Here is a 12,841-nt window from a genome sequence, read left to right on the forward strand (position 1 = left end):
TTCTATGCTTCTGGAGTTTTCCCCAGTTTTGTTCTGCAACAGGGTTCATTTAAAAACTTAACTTTGCTCAATTCAGCGAAGTCCTACATGACATAATCCAAATCTTTAAATTTTCGAAATTGCTTTTGCCCAAAAGGAAGTGTACCGATATCAAAATAGCTCTCTGTGATGTTATCTAAACATACGTGTAAGAACTACGAGTGCGTACATAAAAAGCTGAAGTACATATTAATGTAATAGTTCAATATTTGATTTGAAATAATTCTTTTAAATAGTTCTTTATACGATATCGACTCGAAAACTGGTCCAATTTCTTCAGTTATTTTAAAACCTATTTTAGGTTTTATTTTAAGCTTATATATATACAAACAAAAGCAGACAAAAATGCGCATAAATATCTACTATATTTATAAAAATTGAATAATATTAAATTTTGACTATAATTGTAATTGTAAAATAGCAAACGCTACATTGATTTGTATTTGCAGATGCTAAACACAATTGTAACAAATTAATTACAAAACATTATTAGTGATTTCATTTTCAGAAAATTAAAAATACATAAGCAATAAATATTTTTGGCGACATCCTGGCGCATTATACGGCGTAACATATTTAGGAAATAAAGAAATGACAAGATTGGCTTTATATCCCCCTTCCCCTCCGGTGCTTTAAATTTCTTGCAAACTGAAGTGTTTCAAGAGATATTCATTTTCGCCTCCAAAAGAATCATTCATATCTTGTTCCTTGAGATCGAAAAATAGGGAGTCAAGATTTTCTCTCAATGAATAAGAGACTGCTGACAAGACATGGTATATCGGGTGTTATGTTTAGATTAAAAAAAAAAGAATACAAAGCAGAAATTTCGCAGTAAAACACATGTGTCATTAATCTCACTTTGTGTTACGAGAATAAGATTTACGCATAAATAAATGAAGTTCCGATAAACTTTTTGTCACACACACAAATAAAAAAAACTTTTCTGAAAGGGGGTGGCAGTGCACTTGGAAGGGAAGTGCGACAAACAATTCCGTTTCTCGGATTTAGAACTTGCAAACAGGACGTTCCAAGTAAAAGGGCGGATAGGACTTTTTCTTGGAAAAACAAACACAAAAAAGTTGTAATTTTTTTTCTTTTCTCGCTCTAGCGAGACAGCTGCGCAGACGACATTCGCAAGTTGTGTTTCCTCAGTTGCATCGCAACCGAGAGGTAGCCTACCTCTTTCACCACCCCCTGGAAGCAAGCAGATTTGAATCTTACTTCTATCTAAAAAAAACACTAACATGAAGGTATGTAACTGTTTTCAGAAAATAATAAAATGGATAGATGGTATGCAAGGTACCAGTTTTGGTACTTTGTTTATATGACCACTAACCATAAGGTCTTTCTGCGGTTAGCAAAGAGCACTGACCTGATAGCGAATTATAGACAACGTATCCGGTTTACACAAAATGGGGAGGAGGTCATTTAAAGAAGAAAAAATAGTTTTCATAGAGAAAGTAATTTAAATACGAGTTATTTGATATTCAATGAACTATTAAATTACGAACTGCAATGCAAGTATATTTCATACAACGTATGGAATGATAATCAACTTCTAATGGGTAATTTTTGTTTATTATGAACCAGACAATAACAAGTAAATGAGCATGTAATAAAGAAAATAAATTGTAAGGTAATTTTGATTTATGTTTGGTAACCTGCTAAAGTACTTCTTTGAAATTTCATAGTGGCATTCACAAAATATAAGTGGGATTTCTAAATAATGTTACATGGAAAGCGCTTAACGATAATAACAAACGAATAAAACAGAAATAATTCAGTCTATAATAAAGGTCACACTATCAAAAATCATTTATAAAAAATATTGATTCAGACAATTCGGTTTGAATAAAATGGTGTGACTTATAATGAAGAGCTTTAATATCGCACACGAAATCCCACTATGATAATAACAAATATTCTTGGATCAATGTTCAGTATTCAACATGAATATAGAATTAAAATAACTTTTTGCAACAGAATTTCTTTTGATTAAAAAAAAAAAAAGAAAACGTTCGTCGTTAAAAATTCCTTTTTTCTTCATTAAAAAGAATTTGTAAGAGGGGGGGGGGGAGGAACATCCGTTTTTTAAAAATAGACTTCCTCACACTCTCTAGAAATGAGATTAAATGTATAAAAACTGCCCACGCAGCTTTCCAATTAAAGCTCACAGTTTCTCTTTGAATGAAAAACAAATTAATTTCATTCTCCCCACAGAATGCAGCGGGGGTGGAATTCGAATAACCAGTACCGAAATTTGGAGTCCCCCCCTTTTTTTTTAAAAAAAAAATTAAGATCTGTGAAGGTATGGAATATGAATATGGAAGATATGGATACTCAGGAAGCGTAAATTGCTAGGTTACACGGTAATTCTTGTTTTCTTTTAATTTCATTCTCTGGTCATTTTTTCTTTCGATTTTCAATATATTTAGATTGCATTAATTTAAAAAATTTCTTTTAATCAATTTTATATTACGAAATCTTCTTTCAGATTCTCAGAATATACAGGAGAAAAATGGGGATGCGCACATTTTATTACTTAAAAATAAATTTTAAACGATAATAATTTAATAATAAATTTCACTTCCATGGATTATTTGAAATATGGTCAATTAATGGGACAACAAATAATTGCACTTGCTTTCGTCGTATCTTTTCCCAATTTGAAAAGTGCCCAACAGATTTTCAAAATTTAATTGGCACCTTTCTTGCCTTTCGCGTGCGCATAATTTTCCCACTATATGGGCTAAAATGTTACATACAGTTATGATTTACAACTCAAAATCATTATATTATTAAAAATATGTTGATGTAAGTAATAAATGTTAGAGAGCTTTCTTAAAAAAGGGGTTTCGAAATATAACTTGAGTAAATTAATAGGCCCTTACTTTAAAGGCACAAGATTTTAATCAGGTACATTCTTATTTAATTTTCCTGACTATTCAAACGCGACAATACAATAGATGGTGGGATCTAAAATGGGAGAAAAACAGTACCAGATTTATGTATAAGCTATACAAGCTATAATTTTCTTTTAGCTCTGGCTAGGCTAGAGTTTACATTATTAACTTAATTATGAATGGAAAATAATCGCGCTTAAGAATTTGTTTCATTATCAATAAACTTTTTAATTGTATTTCAGTTTAATACTAAAGGTATCCGAAAATCATATTACATAGAACACTTTATAAGTGTAGAACATCTGCACTTATAAAGAGCTCCATACCTCAAATAGTTTATGCCCCCTTAAGTTGTATTTCAATTTAACACTCTGGTATCCAAAAATCTTATCACATAGAACATCTACACTTATAAAGGTTATAACTACGTATCTCAAATGGTTTAGGGCTCCCCTCAAGTCAATATCTATTGCAAGCCGCGAAAGATTTCATATCTGAGAAACATGGAAACATAGCAATACAGAAAAGCCCCTTGCTTCTAAATATCACTAAACTGAATTAATTAGGCCGGCGGCTTAAAAAAAGAATACTGTCCGTTGATTCAGAAACACTCCTTTGCAGTGAATTGCATCCTCCGTCGCCATAGCAACAAGTGGTGGAGGATTAACCTCCCCTGGAAAGCGCGGCAAGTGAGGTTTAATTAAGTCCAGCAACCCGAAAGCAAAACTAATTAAAATTTTCAATGCCTCCGCAAGGAAAAAAAGAGAGACAAGAGATATTTATAATGAGAAATAGAGCAAGAGTTTTTCCTTTGATCTTAAAAAAAAATCAATTTAGAGTATATTTATTACTCTTCTTTTCAAGATCAATGTTTACATCATCAAAAAATGAATTTATCTGGATCCAATCAAGCGAAATGAGGGACATTGTTCATATAAATATAAACGAAAGTGAAGTAATTTATGAGTTTCGAAAGTGGGCACTTCGAATAAATTTACACAATGAAGTCGCTTACTTAAAAAATGATTATGAAACATAATGAATATTAAAATTAGAACTTATTTAAATTCCATTCATGAAATTTAATACATTTTTTGAATGGAAATAAATCAATAATACACGGTTTAAGAATATTTTTCAAGAACTGCTAATTGATTATTATTAATAGCAATGCTGTATTTTATTATTTCGTAAATTTAGATACAGAAAGTGATTAAAAGTGAACAAAATAATCAATATCTGAAGAAAACAAATGTTTCCGAAAAATTAAATGTGAATGGTCCGAAAAAAGATTTAAAAAATAAAATAAAAATAAGAATTTGAATGACGGACTAAAATTTAATGCAAAAAGGCTCTTTCAGCGGATATTCGGCTTTTCATAAAAGCTCTTTCAGCACTAAAGAATTTTTTTTTCTTTCTATTTAAACTCTGAATAACAATTTATCTGTATTTTGAAATTATCTCCGATTTGAGAAACAATGTTCCTACAAAATTCTAATTCAACTACGGCCATTGCTATCATTCTTCAACTAAATTTCAAAAATAAAAGAGAAGCTTGTACCAAAAGCTATGCGACAACAGGCGACAGCTCGAATGAAAGACCGCCATATTGTTTCCATACAGAAGTCTGAGAAGAATTTGCGGCACTGAATACAGAAAAGCAGCAGGTGGAACACCGGGGGAAAAAAAATTACCACATTTTTTTTCTTTCATCTTATTCTATTTATTCTTATTCTGATGATGGAAAGAAAGGGGAAAGAGTTTGAAGCGGAGGAAAAAAAAAGGAAAAATAATAATAATAGCGATAAAGAAAAACCCTTGTGTACTGTTGATTTGGAAACTGGTTTTGAGAGATTGTGAACTTTATTTTGGCCTTGAACTCGCTCAACTCCATCATTACATAGCTCATTCCAAACAGAAATAAAGGAGAAATTAGAAAGGGGGGGGGGCTCAGTAGTTATGTGAGTGGAAAAGAAGTAATCCTGAAATGCGAGCAAGAAATCGACTCAGAGTGATTCAAAAAATAAGGTTTACTTCCAAATATTTTTAGAACGGGCCAAGAAAAATTCACGTAAATTCATTCAAAATGCTACTTAAAATATTTATTTTATTTTTTTAAATGAAAGAATTTCAGATTGAAAAAAAAAAAGCTCATTGTTTGACGAAGTAAAAAAATTTGATAGTTTTGTTTATAAATGTAACAGATACGATAGATTCGTTTTATGGACTTCTACAGATGTTTTATAAATACTCGAATCTCTATAAAAGCGTTCGCATGTGCTTGAGTAAAGTTAAACGACGCAAGAATTTAAAACAATGGTTTTTGTAGCGACTAGTTACAGATTGCTATTGTAAATTCCAAGACAGGCGATTATAAACATATTAAAAGAATGTATAAACATGATATTAAACAGAAATAACAAAACATTTTTTTAAAAAAATTAGATAGTATCTATGGATATCTGAAAAAACTTTTTAAGCAAGCTTTAAAAAATATGGCAGGCTAAAATAAAAATTTAAACTATCATAATATTCTAATGTGTTAGAAGGATCTCCAATGGATTAAAGAAGTAACTAACTAAAATTCATATAATTATGTGTATATATATCTATTACTATCTTTATAAGCTTGGATGAAAATTAACCCCCCCCCCCCCATTTGCTATCTTCGATTAGTAATTTGTAGGCAAATAAAGACTTTTCAGATCTCTATTTTGAATATGTTCAAAGTATTTATTTCTTTTCAGTTTTCATTTTTTTACTTGATAATTCTTATTTTTTTTAAAAAAATTCTAAATTTCGATAAGTAATGAAACCAATTAAATTTAGGAGTTGACAGAGAACGAAATCTACAGAGATTACGAAAACGCAGAGCTCATTCCCCAGTCTACAACAATAATTAACAGAAAGGAGGTAAGGAAATTCATATTATTAAAAGCAAAACAAAATACAACAGAAATTGAATCAAGCACCAGCATACTCCAATAACGTCGGATACTATCTGAATCACGTCTTCATCTCAGAGGCGACAATGGGGAAAAAAACCCTTTGCTCTTTCCGGCTTAACTAGCATTACATATTCGAACAACGTTCCCAACCTAATATCCTATAATTCGATAAACCTTATCTATATTCTCTCAAAATATCTGTGAAGACACTGATGCTGGAACATATTGTCGGTAAAATCACCTACATGACCGTGATGACAACTAATACAAACAAACAAAGAAAACAAAATGTTCAGAAATACCAATCATTCGTTAGATCCTAGAAACGGAAATTAGATTTCCTCTGCTCACAAATTGTATGCGAAAAAAAGCCCTGCAGTCTTTCCATTAGATATGCTGCTGCCATCTATCGGAGGAACCGGATATTAGTTCAACACTTTTTCTACTCCCCTGCTCTTTCTTTTTCCCACACAAGCCAAGTAATCATTCGTTATTCGTCTCGAAAAGGATTGATAGTGTCCTTGAAGCCCACTCGGCGCAAACAAGACGATTCAAGGTTCACTGCCGCTCAACTTAATCCTTTCCACGACGTCTGGATTCTCATTAAGACGCGGACGAAAGTATTTTAAAAAGCAAAAAAATTCATTCACGATTTTTTTTAATGATACGTTATTTTTCCTTTTATTTATTTAGCTTTTGATGGTCACCGCTTGGAACTTCGAAACGTTCCCATTAAGAACGATTATGTAGCAGAAATTCAGGGATGAGAAAATTTAATTATTTTTTAAATAATTCAGTGGAAAAAATATACTGGCAACACGGTTTGATAATGAGGCCTTAAGACAATTATGTTTTTATTTTCTTTGTTAAAGTTCTAAATTCTTTTCACGTAAAATCAGATGCGGTGATTCTACCATTGCAACACTAATTGCACAATTGTTGATTTTTCCCTCTATCCCCAATTAAATTTCACAAAACTATTAATCAAAAAGAGATTAAGTCAAAAAATGACTTAAATTTCAATTAACGAAGAATATAAAGCAGCGTTAAAGTAATTGGGAAAAAAAAATGAAACAAATAAACGCTGAAAAAAATCCTTATAAATGTCAATTCACTTGTGGATGAAGTCAATCGTTTGATGAGTCAGAAAATAAAAACGATTATTATTTTTATAAACTGAATTATAATCCCTTTTTAATAAGCTAAATTTTAGTTCATTTAGTTTATTTGAAATGTATCAAAAATAGAAAAGAAAATCTAATGTATTTTAAATGTCAACCCTTTATTTAAATTCTAACTTTTGGTTTAAGGAATAAATAAGAATTAGTACACATTACTCAGATGAAGCATTCATTTCAGAGACATTGAGAGTTTTGTAAGGAACATATTACAGAAAAAATTGCAGACGATAAGAATTATCAGATATTTTCACATAATTTCTTTTCGACATCGCTATCTATAAAGAAATAACTTTCCCATGATTTGTACTTTTCCTCCTTGGCTCATACATCTTTACAAACTCTGTGACCCTTGACGCTGATAGTAGAAATAGAACACCGACAGATAAGCCTCCCTTCGGCTTTTCATGATTGAGAAAAAAAAAATCTTTTCATATTTAATTCTGATTTGTAAAATTTGAGATAATGAATCAATCATTTTCTAAGTAGATATTTAAAAAAGATGACGCAGAAGCTCTAGTGTCTCCTTATTTAGTTATCAGTACAATGTGAATTGTTAAAAATATTGAAAGGCGAGTGTAACTTTTATTCTTTATACTTCGCAATATCATATAAAATTATACATTTATATATTAACTTGGTTGAAATAGAAGTGCCATTCGGACTCAACACTGACTAAAACATTTAAAAAAAAACATGCAAAACGTAATTATAAAGATAAATAATAATAAAAAAATTTTATGCGTATAAACTGAAGTTATTATTTCCTGTATAGATAGATAACAAAGAATAAGCAATTTTTAAATATTAAAAGTAAATTATTAAAATAGTAAAAATAAAATATTTGAAGTGCTAATGAAAGTCTTAAGCAGTGCTTGGATGATTTTAAATTTGAGAACAAACAACTGGGGATTGGCACGAGGCTACCACCTTTACCGAATGTTCAATTAATTCAAAAAAACATGCGTGGCGCCATCTTGCGGCTTCAAGAAGAACTTCAAACGTAGTGCATGATTCAACAGCAACGGATTCCTTATTTCGATTTCTTTTGCAGATAACAAAATGAAAGAACAGAGAATTTAATGGTGCTTATATTATCGGTAATAATTTTTCACAGAATATTATGATTTCAATTTGTAATTCACCAGAGAAAGGCTTTTATCGTTAAAAGAAATCGGGCGTAGCTGTATATTTTAACTATGCGGACAGACTGCATATAAACTGAACACAATCTCTTAGCGGTTCATGTATAATGCAAAAATCATACAAAACACTTCGTTGGATGCAAAATATACCAACTTTGATAAGCAGCTTCTTGTGTAGTATGTGCTCACTAAAGAAAAAGCTTTATTAAACTTTTCAATCAAAAACGGGTCGAAATAACACTTCGCTAATAATTCCGGAATATATTATCGCAACCTATTTACACTACTAAATTTTAAAAAAAAAAATTACGAAATTTTTTTATTTTATTTCCATAAAGCTTTTATTTTATTTGGATAAATTCAAAAATTTGAATACATTTACAAGAATGCCGGAATAATATAAATAGCGATGAACTCACCTTAAAAAATTATGCCAATATGATTGAGATTATAGTTATGAATTTCCTGTCAATATTTCTTTTTTCTTTCATTCCTTTACGAAAGAATAAGCGAAAAGGAAGGGGGGGGACGTTCTATGAATGCGATAAGATAAATAAATGGTCTCATGAGTGAAATAGAATTTAAATAGGAAACGCTCGAAGAATTTATAGACATATGGACGCACTACCATTCTGATGAAATGTCTATAGTAGAATTAAATCTTGCATAATATGATAACAATGTATTTATTTTATAGTTTTTGCTTTCCAACTTCACAAGATACGCATTATTAATATGAAAAGTTAAACTCCAACATTAATCGATAATTTACGACAAAAAAAAACTTATGAACACAAAACAAAAAAAACTATTTGATTTTATACAGACTGAGCAACGATAGTGTAAGTACTGAGCAAAGTATCTAAGGTATAACAAAGTTTTTGAAGTGCAAAGGGTAAAAGTTGATATTTCAGTTTTAAAAATTTCCGTTCGGATAATGCAGTCTTTAAAATTTACCTTTGGATGAGCTGTAGGCGTCGTAGCTGGAGGTGGGAGAATGACCATTGACGAGTGGGGGCGGTGACACGGATGAGTCGATGGACATCTGGGAGGGAGAAGGGATCCACGTGCCATCTTCCAACTTCGCCCGCTTGTTAGGTGAGAATGTGTCGCCGTTGCAGGGGCTGGGTAGTCGTGGCTCCATCTTCACTATGCTGGGTAAGTTGGGGCTGAGAGCTGGAGGGCTGGCCTGACCTGCTAAGGCGCCCCCCGCCGGACTGGGATCCCGCAGCATTTTCAGATTATAGGCTTTTGTCTCGCCCATCTGCGGGGGTGAAGGCAGGGGGCGGTGGATGTCCCACGTGCGCCCCGGAAAACTGGTCATGGACGATGACATCGTCCCAGTCTTGGTCAGCAAACGCCCCACAACTTCTGCAAAGAAACGGATTCAAAAGGTATTAGGAACAACAGAAACATATCTGTGAACGGGACACAACAGGACAATACTAAATGTAAAATAATCCTAATTTGGTAACACGTAACACATTTCTAATCATTTAAAAGAAGCAAAGCATGAAGCTCACTCAGAGGAACATTTTCCGAAGCTGCACATAATATAATGCTATTATTGACGCAATCAATAATAATCAGGCAGGAAAAAGCATTTTTTTTAAAATGGATGAGTGACCTTTTTATAAGCGAGGGCGAATAAAACTTAATTCTAGTAAGGCTCCAATACTTTCATAAAAGAGGTGTCATTTTTCTTTTAATATTGAAGCATATATTAAAACTAAAATGATGTATATACACATCTTATCCTAAAAATAAGAGATGTATATTCTTTATATAAAAGTAAAAAATAAGCAACCATCCCAGTAACCATTATTTCACTTAACAGAAGCAGCATTCAAAAGAATAAGGAGCCATTTCCACATTAGGTCATAGACACCAACAATAAGATATTGCACAAGAGAATAGAAGCATAAGATAAATCATGTGAGAACTAAGCTACAAGCAGAAATAACAAGCCACCATTTGACCCACAAAAAGGGGGAGGGAAGCAGGTGCGATTTAAAGCATAGGGTGCAGGGGGATAATGACAAGATATCGAACCTTCCATCATCATATTCATTTTCATCAATAATCAAGAATCGCAGAACTTCTTAAATAGAAACAGCATAACTACTAGACGCAAGGAGCTGAGGGTCAGCGGAACAATCCCGTCTGGAAGAAAAAAGAATATAATTAGAGCACTAATATGACAAACAAAAGTGGATGGACGGACGAACAGTTAAATACACACGAGACATCACGACTCTATTTCAGCAATTCTCAATCTTGCATCACTTTAATCTCTAGTTTTACTTCAGTAAAATCTGGTGTATTAATATATATATATTTCTTTAACTATGTACATTGTTACGGATAAGTCACACTAACCAAAAATACCACTGTATTTTTTATTTATTTTTAATATTGTCACCCAAGGTATTTTTTTTTTATTCGCAATTTCATGATAAAGGCATTCGCAACAAGGTAGGTTAAGATTATTCAAAATTAGCTTAGAAAGATAAACTTTTACTTTTTCCAAGAGATTTATGTCAAGAAAAACTCAATAAGCGTCATTCCATTGTGTATTTGCAGGTTGAGAATCGCTGATCAACTAAAAATATAAAACGTATCAACAATCTAAATCAGATTTTAATTACATAAGAATGAATTATTACCGTAAGAATTAATTATTGACCACTGTATTAAATATCACCAATCACATAAAAATAACGATAAAAGAGAAATAATAAGTTAAAATACAGTTCAAACGATTTTGGCTTATATCCCTTATTGTATATTAAACTTCAAGACCTCCCCTCCCCTCCCCTTTCATTAGTAATCTCATTTGAAGCGAGTAAAACATTTCGTGGTTTTTGGCAAAAATCATTTGATAAAGACTTCAAATTAACATCAAGGCCCGATTAGCTTTTTAGACACTCTTAACAACGCAAGTTCTCTACTTCTTTTCCTAAAACCAGATATTTTTTTACTGGATTTTAATTTAATATCTACACGAGTAGTTTTAAATAATTTTCGACAAACTGGAACAGTACAAAATTAAATTGCAGATTATTTTTATGAAAACCAATTTCTGTATATCGGTAATAAAAAAAAAATCGAAACTTACAATCTAAATGCTATTTAACTAAACTATAATTATATAAGTTTAATTATAAAGTATTATAATAAAATCATTTAAGCAATTAATTAAGAATATTATCAGAATAACGTTCCAAAATGTAAATATTTGTGTTTCATTTGAATAAGTTCCGACTACACGGTTTTTGTCGATTGAAAGAAAATACAAAATTAAATTATTCCAAACATATCGGCCCGACTGCATCACTTGTATATCGGGACTTAAATCGATAACAATGATTCAATTTAAGTCGTCTAATTCAAATGATAATTGTACCTACGTCATTTATTCAAGTGAACTAAGATAAAATGTATTCTAAAACATAATTACTTAAAATACAGTAATAATTAACTGATGAATAAATTTTCGTTGATAATGATATTAAATTAAAGATGTGCTTTTTTTCATATAAATATATTAAATAAGTATTAAAGATTAGTTTTATATACGTTTAGGAAGATAATGGTGGAATTACAAATGAATTTCAATTACTTGATGGAAAATGTAAAACAACTAATTTCCTCAAAATGCCCGACTAAGTTTTTGATTCAGCAAAATCAAAAGCTTCACGGTTTCGTGGAAAACTTATTTCATCTGAAGGTATCAATCTGTATTGAAAACAAAAAGCTCCTGTCACACTTATGGACATAACTAACAAAACATGAGGAGACAACAAAGGACTATCAAACGTAGTTAAAGTACTTAATCGTGAACATTTTGCCATAACACGAATATACTAATGACATAATAACATAATTAATAAATCCGCTAATATCGTGCGCACGCGAATCATTTTATGGAAAGAATACATTCTCTCAGGATTTTTGGCAAGAAAGACAGATATAATTCAAAGACAATTATTTATTCGAGAAGTTTAAAAAAATATTAATTTGTATTGCAGTTAAAGAATAAATGTGAACTAACGTTATGGCAACAAGAAATATTATTACTTTCGCACAAACATTGATGGAAAATAGCGGAGTGCAATGATATCACAATCTAATTTTCTAATCTTAATTTAACCCATATTAAATTAATTCTAAAATGTTCTATTATTTCCTATTCCAATTCACACCTTTTTATTTAATTAATTGTGCACACACTCTGTAAAACTGCTGAATTGAACAGGTTCTCAGGCTTTGAACGAAGGGATAAAAATCCCTAAAGCTTGCAACATTCTTTTAAAGATATATCATATTCCCTTTCCTAAATCGAAACGTGTCAAAGAAATCGCAATCAAATTCTCATAGTAAAACCATTGAAGGGGAAAATTTTGATATTGTATATATATATATATATATATATATATATATATTGTGGAAAGTATATATATTTTATTGACAAGTCTGATCGCATAATAATAGTTTACTAAATAGATCGACTTCATTTTACAACTAGCTATCTCTGGTACTCAGCTGCTTCGACTGAAATATTAGCTGCCTTTACTTTCAGATAAATATCTAATACATAACTTTATATTCTTCTGATTTCCCAAGAA

At 31.1% G+C, this 12,841-nt stretch overlaps 1 protein-coding gene across 2 annotated transcripts in view; it reads right to left on the reverse strand.

The window, feature by feature from the left end:
- LOC129969177 (ecdysone receptor-like) overlaps positions 1 to 12,841 on the reverse strand; it is a 216,967-nt gene that overhangs the window by 65,789 nt on the left and 138,337 nt on the right. For both annotated transcript variants that reach the window (XM_056083615.1, XM_056083616.1), the window contains 2 exons: positions 10,266 to 10,376; positions 9,171 to 9,584 (listed from right to left, as the gene is read on the reverse strand). In XM_056083615.1, the coding sequence (XP_055939590.1) occupies positions 9,171 to 9,584; positions 10,266 to 10,290 (439 nt within the window). In that variant the 5' untranslated portion in view covers positions 10,291 to 10,376. The remainder of the gene's footprint in view (positions 1 to 9,170; positions 9,585 to 10,265; positions 10,377 to 12,841) is intronic.

Source organism: Argiope bruennichi, chromosome 5 (genome assembly GCF_947563725.1).
Source record: "Argiope bruennichi chromosome 5, qqArgBrue1.1, whole genome shotgun sequence".
NCBI classification, from domain to species: Eukaryota; Metazoa; Arthropoda; class Arachnida; order Araneae; family Araneidae; genus Argiope; species Argiope bruennichi.